This window comes from Rhipicephalus sanguineus, chromosome 7, assembly GCF_013339695.2.
Source record: "Rhipicephalus sanguineus isolate Rsan-2018 chromosome 7, BIME_Rsan_1.4, whole genome shotgun sequence".
NCBI classification, from domain to species: domain Eukaryota; kingdom Metazoa; phylum Arthropoda; class Arachnida; order Ixodida; family Ixodidae; genus Rhipicephalus; species Rhipicephalus sanguineus.
This window is the reverse complement of record NC_051182.1, coordinates 165107601-165123650: the sequence shown is the minus strand read 5'-3', so window position 1 is coordinate 165123650 and position 16050 is coordinate 165107601. Positions and strand designations below refer to the sequence as shown.

The 16050-nt window shown below is 47.8% G+C and overlaps 2 protein-coding genes across 2 annotated transcripts in view; both read right to left on the bottom strand.

Moving 5' to 3' along the window:
• The window catches only part of LOC119399236 (meiosis-specific with OB domain-containing protein), a 49897-nt gene extending 34425 nt beyond the window's left edge, over positions 1–15472 (bottom strand). Inside the window, exons 1-4 of the mRNA XM_037666053.1 lie at positions 15445–15472; positions 12694–12843; positions 11819–11894; positions 918–1119 (exon numbers count right to left, since the gene is read on the bottom strand). Of these exons, the coding sequence (XP_037521981.1) occupies positions 918–1119; positions 11819–11894; positions 12694–12843; positions 15445–15472 (456 nt within the window). The remainder of the gene's footprint in view (positions 1–917; positions 1120–11818; positions 11895–12693; positions 12844–15444) is intronic.
• Positions 1–16050, bottom strand: part of LOC119400472 (protein argonaute-1) — a 379544-nt gene that overhangs the window by 171355 nt on the left and 192139 nt on the right. The gene's annotated exons all lie outside the window — the stretch shown is intronic.

Sequence of the window (16050 nt, the reverse complement as noted above, 5' to 3'; positions counted from 1 at the left end):
GTCGCTCAAAGGATTTCACGCTCGACGGTTGTTTCGTCCGTGATGTCTTCTCGCCGAAAACCGCTCACCGATCGGGGCCCCATCCACCATATCCTCTAACCGCTCCCCCTATCTTTCCTATCGTTCCTTTAATCCCTCCTTATCTCTCCCTTGTTAACCACTGCTTAAGTGTCCTATTTCGCTAGAGACAATTGCAGGGTTAACTTTTATCTTCACTTCCTATTATTTTATTTTTAGAATCACTTCCCCTGCCTGGGTGTTCTCTGTTGTCCCATTTTTGAATGCTGTTTCACGATCAGATACGTGCAAACTGGCCGCCAGTCTATAATCAGTGTTGTTTGAATAAGTCTTTCTTCCCTGATGGGAAACACTGCTCTCTCATACTTTTTAAAGATTCTTGGTCAATTTTGATTAAACTTGCAGAGTGTATGTACGTATGTGTGCCAGTTTGAAATATGCAATTATTTTGCTAGTACAGTAAGTAGTTATAAAAACTCACAGGGTTCCTTGAGCACTCGCCTAGATGACCCAAAGGTGAAGACAATGTCGTTGTTTTTCTTCTCAGTCAACGTATTTATCCTCTCCTGCCCCTCTTTGAAACCTTTGTGCACCTGACATGATTTCGCACTGCGTCCAGGATTGGAGGCATTGCAAGCTTTCTGCACCTCGCGTAGTTCGGCACTGCCTCCTTGATCGGCCCACCTTTGACCAAGTGCAATGTTATATGATGTCTTCATATGATGTCATCACGTGATGATGATCTTTTTGCATCACTCCGTCAATTTTCACGTTTGATGGGGCGTCTAAGGCTCTTGCCTTAAAATATCCAACATTCCATGTGCCATTTTGGGAGCAAGAGTTTGCCTGACAACCCCTGTGTTACAGCATCAATCATTCCATCGATTAGTCAGTCATACCTTCTGCACACCAACAAGCAGGGAGACGTGCCTGTCGTTCATCTCGTGCCCAGAGTAGAGCAGGTCAGCGAGTGTGATGACGTGCGAGGCTCCTCGCAGAGGCACCCGCAGCAGTGGCATGAGCTCCAGGAACACATCCTCCTCAGCAATGGAGACCTCACTGCGTGGCTCACGGTCAACACTGAGCACCAGGTGGAATGGGCTGGATGCATTGCAAAGTGGGAATGAACAAGGAATGTCACCGGAGCCAATGTTCCAAACTTGTCTTTGTGGGGCAGGGAAGGTGTTTAGTTCAGAGTGGGGAACAGGTGTACACTGCTCAGACTAAACACGAGAGAGTTTGGTTGACAGCAGAGAGGAAAGCTTGCTTGGCACTGCAACTGTATGGCCATAACAAAATGGGTAGACATCAGGGCCGCAACAAGAAACTTTTAGGAGGGGGGGTGGTAACCCTTTGTGTATGTTCGTGCGTGCATATATAACCATACAAAATTGAAAACTTTCGGGCTGTTTGAACTCCTCCTTCTCCCTCGGCTACTCCTCCTGATAGACACCGCAGTTGTACAGCCATAACTAGACGAGTAGACACCGTAACTGTACGTCTATAAAGTTTCGAGCAAACACCCACACCCGAGTAAGTGCCCCCTTCAATTTCACTTCTAATTTCAAGTTTCCGCACCGTCCCGGGCCCATTCTCCAAGCTATGAGCCCCTGCAACTGAAATTTGTAGTCAAAATTTGTTTGTTTTTTTTTTCGCATTATGATCGCACCCCGAACTTGGCGCAGGACACCCATGACAATTTTCAGGGTCCCGCGAGCAAAAGCATGGCCTTCGAGATGTGCATTCTAATGTAATACCTAAGACGACGTAGTCAGCAGAAGTAAGGCCTCTGAGATCTCTCTTTGGCGCTCAGCAGTTGCGTTTAAATGTCCCGTTTTTTTTAAATAGAAAAGAATCTAAGGACTTCAGTTGCGTTGGCTCGTCATCGGATATGCTTCCACGCCTTACTTCCCGCGGTCTGCTGCGCGTTGCCATTGCGCCGCGCCACGAACGAGAGACTTCTGAGGATACACTCTTTTTAGGGGCGTAGCACCTTAGGGTCTCGGCTTGTCGGCGGGCATCGTCGTGTCCTGTTCATTTGCTTGAGCGCAAGAGAGGGCGCCACCGCTTCAGCGCTCGTCGTGTGGCGAAAGCGAACGGCGCGCGTTGACTATGTAAACGGTCTTTCTGGGAGTTCCCTGGCGTACCACACCCTCGGCCTTCTGACACGCACCCAGGACGACCTCCTGTTTCCGGCGACCTGCCAAGGACCAGCCTTCAAGAGCCTCCTCGAATACCTGGATTCAACAGGACACAGTAAAGAACACACAGGACAGGCGCTAACTGGGAACTACAGTTTAATGGAAAAAATCCGCAATGACAACACCGACCTGACATCACGTGAACGTCCTAAAAAAACGAAAAAAAAAAACACCAGCCACCCATCGATACATCTAATAGAAGCGGAGTACGCGCGCTTACCTAAAAAAAAACAAAAAAAAAACGAGGTAACTTCGGTTCGTAGTTCTGTAGATAACCCGTGTTTTCTGGTTTCGCGCTGTTTTCTTTTTTTTTTTTTGAGGACGTTCACGTGATGTCAGATCGGTGTTGTCATTGCCAACTATAAGATGTGGATTTTTTCCATTAAACTGTAGTTCCCAGTTAGCGCTTGTCCTGTGTGTTCTTTCTGTGTCCTGTTTTCCTCGCGCTTCGCTTCGACATGAATCTATAGGGAGTATGCACTGAAAACTGAGCCGCAATGTGGCGCTGCGGTGCCCCGAGCTGGGCGCCATTTTTGCGGTTCTCGTGCAGCAGCCGACCCACGCTTGCTACTGTGTTTGCTGCGTGTACGCGCTAGGTGTTGTGTGGTGTTTCCTTGACTTCCGTCTACTCGCGTGTTTCATTACGATAGTACGGCGTTGGAACTGTCCCCTACCACTGCGTGTTGCGTGGACTTGTAAAAGTGCCCAAGCCGCAGGACGTTGTTGCGCGTCGAGCTGCGTCAATCGGCTATGGTGAACTGCGCTGTTTACGGTTGCTCCAACCGCACAAGAAACAGCCTCAACGACGAGAACTTTCAACGGGTAGGGTTCAATGTCGTGCCGAAAGTTATATCAGGACAGTGTGCGAAGATAACGGAGCTGTCGTCAAAGCGGAGAGCTCTATGGCTGAGCAGAATTCGTCGCGAAGACCTGGACGAATCGGCGACGCACTACCGCGTTTGCGGGGCGCATTTCATCACAGGTGAGCGCGGCAGCAGCATAAAATGCATCTCCTCGGCGTTATAATTTACGTACAGCACTGCAGCGTACGTTCCATTTCAGGAAGACCAGCTTATTCGATGGACGAGGCCAATCCCGACTGGGCGCCGAGCTTCAATCTCGGCTACAAGTCCACAACGCACGCTAAAAGAAGCGCGAGCAACAGCCTACCTTTGAAACAACGACGATGTTGCCATCACAAAGAGTTTTCACCCTTGGTGGCTCCACGAGGCCGCTTGTGACATAATTGTGAGCCTCCAAGGATTTGTAGCTCTTAAGCTGCTCCCGCGTCACGAAACTTGTCCCGTGAACAAGATAATCGTTGATATCCGCACGGTCTACGCTGGGATAGCAGCCAACATCGTTCGTGAACTGGTCATCGGAAAGCGCGAAGGGGTCGTCGCTACCGCATTTTGCGACTTTGATGTGGTATCTCCTGCGCTCGGGATCAGACAGCGACTTGGCGTAGTCGCTGAGCAGCATCTTTTCACTGCAGCAACACGGCGATCGCTTGCACAGCAAGGCAAATGACTAGATCCGTGCAACACGCAGTGGTAGGGGACAATTCCAACGCTGTACTATCGTTAATGAAACACGCGAGTACACGGAAGTCAAGGAAACACCACTCAACACCTAGCGCGTACACACAGCAAACACAGTAGCAAGCGTGGGTCGGCTGCTGCACGAGAACCGCAAAAATGGCGCCCAGCTCGGGGCACCGCAGCGCCACATTGCGGCTCAGTTTCAGTGCATACTCCCTATACCAACTCGCCCAGTACTCTACGTTACTTCGGTTTCACGTTAGTAGAGCTGAAACACCCTTCCCTACATGCTTCGCGCCTCCCCAAGTTTCTTTTTTTGTTTTTTTTTTTCTGGTGGGAAAACTTTGCTGCCGCCATCTTGATTTTTTTTTTTTTTTTTTTTTTGCCATGGCTTTCTGGGATGCAGAGACTTCCTGGAAAGCTTGGAAAGCCCCCCTCCCGCGCCCTCTCCTTAGCCGGTAATTTCGACCTGCTGAGGGGGGGGGGGGTAGAGTATGGGGGGAGCTCTTGCTTGGGCTTTTACGGTACAACGTATCTGGCCATAATTAAGGGTTCTCAGATTTCTCAATCATTTTAAGTGGCGAGAACCATTGAAGCGCGCCGATGAGTCTCATTGGGCGACGCTCGTTTATGGTAGCTATTTTCAACGTATTTCCATCGCATTCGCCTCCTCTGGAGACCACCGTGCGGCCACGGACAGGAGGCATTGCCACAGCACCTACACAAAATCTGGTGTAGCGGGGGACGTATGCCCCACTCACAGCTGACACGCGCGACGCGTTCGTCTAATATGTTCTTTACATTCCAAATCTCGGTTTCTAGGAACAACAGCTGCACGTGATAGTGGGTCGAGAGAGGAGGCAGACGTCGCTTGATAATTTGGCCACGCGCGACTGACAGTTGCAGCGTGGCGTGGGAAAGGGACTGAAAGACGACAGAGATAGGAATGAGAAGAATCTGCTGCTTGAGCGGCTTGAGTGCTAAGTGGAAACACGGGACTAAAGTCCCTAGATTTTTCCCTGTTCTTTCTAAAAAGGACAAATTTAGGGACTTTACACGGGACTTGCTTCGAATGTGTGAGGGCTGTGATTGTTGCAGCCTGTCACGTGCTGTCATTTGACGAGCGAACGCGGTTTGCATTGCCACTCGAGCTAAGTAGCTCAGTTGAGCAAGCCGACGAAATCACGTGCCGATCATGTGGCCAGCAAAAACTTTGGGCTGTTATGATCGGATTTCACGGCTTTTCACCGCTGGATCGTCGGAATGGTATGGCGGCATCTGCCCTGCTTTCTTCGCCTTCAACGTTACCCGAAGTGAACCAGATGCGGCGACAACACTGCAGTTGTGTCCTGAACCCTTCAAGGCTGTCAGTGCACCTCGTCAAGCTCTTTGGACATACTCGGCTTAGTTTGACGGTTTTATGGCCTGGGGTCGTCAGGCCCGTAGCCAGGGGGGAGGGGGGGGCAGGCCCGCCTCCTTCGAAATTTTTATGATACGGTGTTTTACCGAAAATAAATAATGAAAATAGGCGTTTTTCTCAAATAGTCAAGGCTTCCAGCAAGTACCCCCCCCCCCTCGAAAAAAATTCCTAGCTACGGGCCTGCCTGGAGTCGAGGTTGCTCGGAGGAGGCAGTCACCGATGCACTGCTTTGTTCAGCATTCTGCGAGATGCACCGAACAAATAGCCGAGCGCCGGAAATTCCTCATCGGGCACCTTTCCCACACCCATTTGCAAAAATCTGCAAGGCGGCTTTCCTGCAAGGTTGTTTTCCAACCAAAAACTCTCAATCCCCGACTGCTTTTCTCGCTCATTCTGTTTTTGCTTCTCTACCCCCCCCCCCCTTTTTTTTTTTTCTTACGAACGACGGCTGCCTTGTCCACCTAGCGAAGGCTGAGGGTTCGTACGAGGCGGCCCCACAGTAATAGTTGGGGAAAGAGGTCGTTTTGTCGTACTCGCGTGCCTTCACTGGAATTAGGAGCGGTAAAAGTACAATGAGCCAGAAAACCAGTCTTCGACGGAGAGTTTTTGGTTGGAAAACAACCTTGCAGTAAAGCCGCCTTGCAGATTTTTGCAAATGGTCCATTGACCCGACCGGCAGCTGGCCGTCACCAGCGCCGGCGACGCTATCGAGGCAAGACTACACCTGACAGCACACCTGACAACACGACCAGTTTTCAGGCATGTGCGCAGCCGAGATCCCTTCACTGTGTGTATGGTGCCATATTGTGTCTTTTAACGCGATAGCGTTAGAGAGCTCGTGTCGCAGAAATTCCGTCGTCGGCGTCGGGACCGTTGGTTGTGAGCGAAAAATCATCCGTGAGCGAAAAATCGAGAAAGAAGCAAATAAAATAAAGAACAAAGTTTTCAGTCCCACTGAGGATCGAACCCGGGCCGTTCGCGTGGCAAGCAGGTGTCCTACCACAAAGCCATGATGTTACTTGCAGCTGCTTCGAAAAAAAACACTACATAAATGCCATGTAGTGGAAGGAGTCTCCTTAACGCATTTTGTTCGACAGGTGTCACGACGAAAACGAGCCCATTCGGCGATTTGTAGGCGCATTTGGGAGGCCATCAAACTACGTCAAAAAAGGCCGGGATAGTGCGGCCATCGCCGCTAAAAACACACACGAACTTTCAAACTGCTCTGAAAATGGACAACTATGTCCATCTAGCGGAAAACATATAAAGCCAATGTCGCCTTTCCAGAGGAGGCGTTGATCAAGCAAACAGCAAACGCTAGATAACGTGCTGCCATCTGTGAGGCATTGTGAGACTCTTCATGGTGTCCGAGATGGCAAGCGCGCGGCGTGTATCTTGGAGGCCATGCGACTCTTGCTTTAGATCAAAAACCTGTATGTAGCATTCTCGCGCGCGCGCGCGTGTGTGTCTGTGCGTGTGTGTGTAACAATACAAATTAATAAGTATGCACTAAGTGGTTGAAGTGCGCACCAGGGGCCGGATTTCGCTATTGCGTTCAACTCTTAAAGGCAAAGCTTAAGGGTCCCCCAATTTTTGTTCAACTCCCGGGCACCGTCCGTTGAGCCAGGCGCGCCGCTTCTCTCTTTCCTGGGGTGGGAAGGAGGCGGTGCTTGACTTTTCCTTTAGGGGGCGGATATGAAGACAACGTGTTGATTGAACTGTCCTGGACTTGATTGTTTTCTCCAACAGGGAATCTTGGGAAGGCCCAGGCTTTATAACGCGAGCGTCGAGACGCTCCAAGCACGCTACCACGCGTTACCACACGCTACCAAACGGTCATGTAAATATAAACGTTCCTGTAATCAGCTCCCGACCTCTACTTCTCCCTGAGGCCTGGCTGCTCCCAGCAGGGGCGTAGCCAGCGATGGGGGGGGGGAGGGGTTGAAACCCCCCGCGAAATTTTTCACTTTTGCATGTGCATATATACACGCACACATACAAACGCACGCACGAACATACAAAAGGGATCGTTGAACTCCCCCGAAAAAAATTTCTGCCTATGCTTCTGGCTCCCAGGATGGGCATGACCCCCAACCACATCACGGCACACGTTCGGCAAGTTTCGTGGTACGAGGCAGCACTTCTACACATCCGCGACAGTGTATTGAATCGTTCCACCTTTGACTATATATTCATGAAGCGTCGCCCTAACCTAACCTAACACATGTGTCTGTCTTTTTAAGCGCTAAACCACTATGTTAAGTACTCACCAACTCGCCCAACAAGTTTTAATTCATGAAGTGTTTGCGGCCATAGGCGTGCGCAGGATTCGTCATCGGGGGGAGGGGGGGGGGGGGGCGAAGGTTCATCGTAGCCCCCCCCCCCCCCTTCCTCTCTACTATGTCTAATAACTATGGGGCAGACTTAGCGCCCCCCTTCTTAGGTGACTTGGGGGGGAGGCGTGCGCACGGCTATGTTTGCGGCTCTATGAGGCGGCTAGACACGAACTATGTGAAAAGCAATTCCCCTCAAGAAACCTGTAGCGATAGGGCTGTATACCCTCTCGCTACCCCCGCCGAGAGACGGAATAATCTTTGTTATTGAACGTTTTGCGTTGAACCTCGTTTTCCACGAGTTTTGCTTGACTGTTGTTCGCCGACTGGAACTTGCCCTGGTTTAGGGCTGGTGCCCTCCCCTAGCAAAAATTCCCAATAAAAAACCAATAGCCTATTGGGTTATTGACACCTATTGGTCTATTGGTTCTATAGGTCTATTGGAACTGTATTTGGCTATTGGTCTATTGGTTCTATATCAGCCTACTGGACCTATATTGGTGTATTGGTTCTCTATTAGCCAATTGGAATTATATTGGCCTATTGGTTCTGTATTTGCCTGCTGGCATTGTATTAGTTCTGTATTTGCCCACTTCTCAGCCCCATTAGAATTAGTCTTGCGCAAGTGTTTTATGGGTGTCTTGTCGTCATGCAGAAGGCCCACACTGTGGCAGCGCCCCTGCAATGATAATCACAGTGGATGAATAAGACATATGTTCAAATATATTCTCATAATCAAAACTACAAGTGCTTCTTCTGGCCCTTGATGATGTTGGCGATCTTGCGGGCCTCATCCGCACTCGAGGAAGTGCCTGAAAAATTCTGTAAATAAACAGAGCCATGAAATCAGAAAACAGTAACACATGTTTAATTAAAGTTTACCTTCAAAGCAATGTATAGAAAGTAGACGGCACAGTGAGAAATTATCTAGACCTTAATTCACTGCACATGTTCACAATGTTGCAGGAGCTGAACTATAGCAAAAAACTGAGTGAAATATTACACACCCAACTGTGGCTCATTGCGTGGAAGAAAACAGTATATCGGCAAAATTTTGCGGCAAAAAAGGAAGGAAAAGAAAGGGGCAAAATTTTTTTAAAAATTAAGCAGCACCTTATCCCGTTTACACGCTTGCGTCCTGTGTTTTTTGAGCTGTACCCAAGAATGAACTGCAAACTCGTCCTTAAATTACAGCAAACTCAATAATCACTTACTATCTGTGACGTGCTCTTTTTCACGGTGGTGGTGCGACTATCATACTAGAGCATGCCACTAAATCTCAACTTAAAGATGGCATGAAATAAATTAAGCTAGGGTAGATTCACGATGAGGCAACGGTATATGTAAGACAGTAGTAAAGGCAGCCTAGATTCCATATCGTTGCAAGCCCAACACAGCAGTCAGGCTGCAATGAGTTGGATATAACACACGTGCTGCATGTTACGTGCTTATGCAATTAAGCCAACAACATTAATAAACCCACTCCTGCGATAGCCCTAATTGGGCTGCAGTATGTAAAAATAAAAAAATATGAAATAAAAAATCGCACCAGTGCAGTACATATGCTATGCACATTTTGTATAATGAATTATCATGTGGCCTTCTGTGGTTCTTGTGACATTATGTCGAACAAGTATGATAAGCCGATTGGCGCGCACTACAACACACAAACAGCATCGACTAGAGCGTTTTACTATGAGGCGATAAACGCATTTTCGGCTTAACACGCACGTTGTAAATACTTACAAAGGGCTTGCGAGACTCCAACTACACTCACGAGCAGGGCGCCTGTCCTTTACCTCTAATCTCTGCTACGTTTTTTTGTGCATACTGACAAACACAAAAACAAACTGCAATAATATATGCGCTCAATCATTCAACTTCTGAGAGCGTGTGGACTTGCAATCGAGGCGTTGCTGGTCTCGCTGTCATCAAATACCGGAGACAAAGGACGAGGGACTTGTTTTCCCGACCTTTCAGCTTCGTCCCAAGTTTGAATACAAAAAAAGGTGATATCAAATAAATACTAAATAGGAGTAACTACCATGCCCACTCAACTCACCAAACAATCGGAGCACATGGGCCTTGTTGCTCGTCTTGCCATTATTCTTGGTGCCGCTTTGTAGAGTCCAAATCGGTCGAAATCGGTCGAAATCCAAGACATTTATGGCTCAGAACGTCTCCATCTGGTGCACGCTGAACACAGTCTTCACGTTATCGTCGCGGAAGCACACTAAAGCAAACATCGTGTAAGCAGCCTTACGTGAAGCATCGAGATCACACAAAGCGCGCGCTATGGCGACAGACACAACGTTTTGGCTTAGCTTCGCCGCAGGCTGGGCTTGTCTTCGTATCGGCCGAGCGCGGATGGCGCGCCAAACGCACGGTCGGTCGCGTTTGCAGATCCACAATTCTTTCTCCTGTATCTTTACAGCACTACTTATATTGCTTAGCATAAATAGTTATAAACTTTACAAATTATCCAAAGCTTATCTTAAAGCTTAGCACATGGCTTAGCCTGCTTAACCAAGGAACGTGTAAAAAAAATGTTCACACATGCAGCGTCGCCACGCCGCGCACCGTCTCACTTTTTTTTTTTTTTGTTCGTCACCTGGCTGGTTCTATGCCGGTTGTGATCTCACGGCGGTTTCTTTATTATTATTCTGTGGTGTCTGTGTTGTCGATTCCTTCGCAAGTTCTTCTTTAGCCCGTTTACCGCACGGCATGTACGGAGACACCGTACCGCCGTGGTCGACACGCAGCCTTTTTATATAACTCTTTTAGTCGCGTGAGTTGCTAACTGCACACGGTGTCTCACGGTGTGCAGTTAGCTCAATCGGGATCAGACTTATCAAAAGTGAATTGATCCCGTCTGCAGCTTGCGTATAATATAGCCAATCACGATCAAGAAATTTGATCGGGATCGGGTCCGACGCGCTCAATCAGTCATAAGATGTTATAAACAGCTACCAATAGGCGGTAGCTGTTTGAACAATAAAACTCCTGTTGGCCTTATACATCTTCTGTTAGTACATTAAGAAACCAATAGGAGTACTTATTTGACCAATACAACTCCTATTGGCCCAATAAGTCACCGATAGGCAGCACCGATTTGACCAATACAACTCCTATTGGTCCAATAAGACACCAAAAGGCAGCCCCTATTTGACCAATACAACTTCTATTGGTCTAATAAGACACCAATAGGTGGTGGCTGTTGGTGTCTATTGGTACCCATAGAAGTCTTATACAACCAATACAGCTCCAATTGATGTCCTATAGAACCAATAGTGATTTCCTATTGGACCAATAGGAAATCCTATTGGCATTTTTGCTAGGGTCGCAGCTTGTCCGCCATCTTGTCAGCTTCTCGGTTTGTGAGGGTACATCGCGCTTGCCAGTTCGGTTCGCGATAATCAGTTAGGAGACAACTGCAGTTACATCTGCCGCGTAGCTATAAAGCCGTAACCGTTGTTAGATTAACCGCGGTTAGGGCTGTCCGTGTGACAGAATGAGTCCATGCAGATAGGAACGAACACGAGGTCTCGGTCACCATTCCCGACGTTGATTAAATTTACTCCAGGCGCAGATTTTAGACCCATAACTATGATCTGTAGTTAGTTTCGTGAAAGAAAAGTGTTAGTCTAAAAAACTACACTTTTCTGCCGATTTCTGAACTTTGAGCGCACCCAGCGAAAAGCAGGTGAATTTCTTGGTCACAGTATTTACTCCTATCAAAGAACAAGTGAGATGCAATCTAAGGAATATTTCAAAAGCGTGCGAACTTGAGCTTGTTGGTAGACATTCATAGTAGAAAACAGCGCGATACAAGTATTTTATTTCCCTTTTTTTTCTAAGAACTTCTGAGGAAAAAAAACCACAGGCATGGTAAGCGGCACGAAATTTCAGGAATTTATTGCTGCAGACAAGTCAACCTGAGGATAATAAAACTCGCTACATTATGACTGATATTCGAGCTTTCTTTTTTAAAAACATACGCGGTTTTGGCGTACACCGTTATACTTCAAGATTGTGCTGAAGCATACTACCAAAAACGCCGAAGTTAGTCTTCTCCAAGCGGTCATTCTTAATTTTTTTTTTAAATCTCTGTGATTGAAGTCAATGACGTTATCTACCATTCTGTACAAAAAAAAAAAAAAAAACGTTGCGTCATTTGATTGGCTAACAAGTCATAATGCGTCAAATATGACCAACTCAGCCTAGTGGCCGTGTTTGTGGCGACCACATGACATGTCAGTTGGAGACAGAAAATTGGTCATAAGCAAATCTCGGTAATCTCCGTACCTGGATGCATCCGGTGAATACAGATCTTGTGTGGATCCCAGATTCCGGTTTCTCGCCACGGCATTGGTCACACATACTGTACATTGTCAAAAAGAAAAGAAGGAAGGCAAAACTGAGGAGAGATGCAGAAGGGATCTCTCGGAACAGTGCAGTTCTGGCTTCAGCATTTGGCATTTCGAAATTCCGTCGCGCAATTCGTAGACAAAACCTTGACCTTCATTATACGATGTAATAATTAGCATATTCATGATGTCAAAACTAACGACAATAAAGTTGTTAGTGCAAGTAGAAGATACGTACTGATTAGAACCTTTGACCAGCTGGTCAATAATAATTGTTGGGGTTTAACGTCTCAAAACCACGATATGATTATGAGAGACGCCGTATAGTGGAGGGCTCCGGAAATTTCGACCACCTGGGGTCCCTGTGCACCCAAATCTAAGCACACGAGCCTCAAGCATTTTCGCCTCCATCGAAAATGCGGCAGCCGCGGCCGGGATTCGATCCCGCGACCTTGACCAGCTGGTCGAAGGTTCTAATCAGTAGCCATGTTTGCCTGCAGTTTGTGCCCAGCTGGCTTGTAACTAGAACCAACTTCACAGTTGGTTCCCAACTGGGACCAGTTGATTCCAGTTACACATCTGCACGCGGGAATATAGTCAGTAGAACCTCGTTGATACGGTATTGTACGATTTCCAGGTGCCAATCTTCGCGATATCGTTATCAAGCGAAACCGCGCAGTCTGTAGTGAATTCGTATTCTACGTTTTCCCGGATATTACGTTTTCTCCCGCATTTTTTTCTTTCAGAAACGAGGTCCTAATCAACATAGGGTCATCTTTGACGAGCGGTTGTGCATTTAAATTGGCCACCGACCGCAGTCTCCGATGCGGAAGACGGTCGCCACCTGCGCCACCTGGCTCCTGTCTCCCCAGCAGGCGGCGTTCACCGTATCGCGCGGGGAGTCGCGGAGCGTGAAGTTGAGCACGCTGCGCTCCTCGTGGCCGCTGCGGCTGCCCGAAGACGCTGCTCGCGGACGAAAAAGGAAGAGAAATAACCAATTAAGGACAATCGCGATTTCCGCAATTTACAGCTTGCCAAAAGGCTACTGCACATGCGCGAGCAAGTTTGCCTTCCATACGAAGGGCCTCAACAGACAAACTATTTCTTCCGCTAATCCCTGCCTTTCCTTTCATTCGTTTCTCCTTTTCTCATTGTGCACGGGGAACCTACACTGAGGCGCGACCTTCATGCATAGCATTGTAAATAAAAAAAGGCAGAAGCTCAGGGGAATTAAGAGCTTGAAGAGATGAAACATTCATGAACGCGGGTTTGTCGGTGGAGCCGACGCTTCGATAAGCGGTCTCTTTTAAATATATATATTGGAAGGTAGGCTACGTTAGAGCCGGCTATCCCACCATCATGATAGTAGTATTGAAGAAATACACAAATACAAGAACAATTAGGAGGAATAAAAGAATAAGGAAAGAGAAAAATTACACCATTTCCCGCTAAAGGGGACCATGAGGCGATGCGAAGCCGGAGCACTTGCACGATCGCGTTCCGTTGGCGTTCGTTGGTCATGCTACCGACCTCGCGTCGTGGAACGCGAAGAGGAACGCTACGCGCGTCTCGTCTTCCCGCTAGCCTGGCCGTTAATTCTCACAGGGCGAGCGGGGAACGCGGTCGACAGGCGTGCGAGAGGGGGGCAGCGTAGGAGAGGAGAGAGAGGGGGAGCGGACGCGCATGCGCTGGTGCTCATCGCGGCGTTGCGCAGGAGAGAATTTCGGCATGTCTAGCCCGCGTTTCAGAGGAAGAGTGGAAAGGGGGAGGGGAGAGGGAGGGGGAGTGGAGAGGGGAAGGGTAGAGGGGAACAGGACAGGAGGAATGGTGAGTGGGAGTGGAGAGGGTATGCGCATGCGCAGTAAGGGTGGTCACGCCGCACACCACCACCACCACCACCGGATGGAACTCCGCCATAATTGATACTTCGCATCTAAAAAAATAATCAGAAGTACTATCAGCGCCTCCTTTATTTTTTCTGGTACTATGTACATGTAGAGTCTAAGGGCATAGTTCAGTACATACAGCGGATAGAGTCCGTACAGATGTTTTTTGTTGACTTACATACATCGTGACTAGGACATATATTCATTAATAATTCAACACTTAATTTTTAAAGGGAACAACATCGAAAACTATAAAAAGTTCAATAAACTGGTGTCCATTAAATGGACCGACAACTACCCAGAATATGAAATGAGTTGACTCCACTGATGTAAAGATTGTCCGTTGCACTGACTCAAACCAACCCTGTTTTTTTCGTGAGAGTTGTATTTATATTTTTATTTCTTAATTGAAAGTCGCGAAAAATGACCTGTGACGCCTCTGGCGGCAAAAACATGCGTGATCCGATGAAGACGGCCACGTGACCGTTGATTGCTGTAAGCGGTCGACGATTTTATTGTTAGCATTGAAATATTGTACGTTTCTTTATATTAAAAGGTATAATAATGTACATATAGGCCTGCGTTAGTAGTATGCATTAAAGTGGCGCTGCCTTCGCGTGACGTAATGATCCCATGCTCGTCAGCGCGTCTTGAGCAACTTTTCAGCGTGCTCATGCAACCGTGCACGCAGTTTTCAGGTCGCTAAGATTTTGGAGCGACATAGTTTTGCTACCTACACTTCGTCTCAGAAATGACGCGCGCTGCTACTCGGTGCGGCCGTGCGTATGCACAGTTACTACGGTCCCTAGAATACGTTTTCGATTACTTGGCTTGGCTCGTGTATCGAGAGAGTAACGACGCCGGGACAGGCGCAGGCAACCTTGGGCGCAGGCGCACACAACGCTGTACAAATACCGGGAAGGTGTATAAATTCCACACATCTAATTGTAACAGCTTGCTATTTTCAAAACTGGTTGGAAAGCTTAAAATAAAGGTGGTTAAGCATAGTTACAGTAACTCCTGCGAAAGCAGAACAACGACAGCTTTCACAAGGGCTAGCGGCATCACTATCAATTCTCAGCGTTGCTGGAGCAAGCCTCCATGCGTGTTTGGAGCCTTTCAGATCGAAAAATACTGCTTTTAAAATAACTACGTGCTTTTCGGATAAACCGCTGCAGCTACAAACGCTACGAAGGGTGAGCTTCCTGTCGCGCCGTAAAAAACGGGTCGAGAAAAATCAGTTGTCGGTCCCTTTAAAAAATCATGAAGTGCGCTCACTGTGCGTCTTTTTTTTTTTTTTTTTTTTTTTTTTTTGAGGCGGAGTCGTACCAGATGAAGTTGTAACTGAGGGGCGACTATTGCTAGTTGTGCGTTTTTGATTATCGGGATGTGGCCACGGTCCAAGCACTTTGCTGAAGTGTTCGTCTGTCGAGACCGTTCGATCGCTCACTCAGTTGAGCGCTTCTTCTTCAAGGCTGCAACTGCTTTCCTTAGAGGTTTGTTGCCATTACTTTTGTTTGGGTTGGAGGACAAAGAAGAAAAAGCCCGCTTGGCGAAACGTCGACTCCAGCGACACCCTGTGTTCACGAATTTTTCATTCCTGCAGTGTGTTTTGAAAAGCATTTTTGTTGCTCCCGCACCTTCGCTGAATAAGATCCTTGCGTAATAGTCAACTGACTGGGATAGGCGTACGCAGGGTTCCCCATCAGGGGGGGGCGAAGGTTCATCACAGCCCCCCCCCCCCCCCCCCCCCCCCCGTGCGTAAGCCTATGATTGCAGCGTGAGTTGCAGCCAAATACTTACCCGAGTTGACAGCGACGGATCGAGCAGCCTGCTTGCGATAACAATGCCGAACACAGTGACTTTCGTTGCGTTAGGATCCAATCTGTCGATCGACGTTCGGTTGAGGACAGCGTCGCGTTCCATTTGCGTCAGAGCGATAGCACCGGTATTCGATGCAAACATGACAGTAGGTAGAGAGAGGGACACTGCGATTGTTAGAACTACTTATGCACTGCAAGTTCTAGGCGTGGACGTCAAATAGCTTTTCACGTTCTAAACGGTGAAGCCAGACGTGCGTACGTCAGGCATATTCGGTTTCGCTTATCGTCTGCTCACTATAACGAGACTTTGTTTTCTTACATTATATATCAACAGATGCGACGTAAAAGTCAATGTTAATAATCTTCACTTATGTTACTGAAACGTTGGCGAAGTGAAATGAATGTCGTAGTTTTCGTCTGCCACTTTCATAAGCTCCTTTTCAAAGCGAGATGAAGATAAT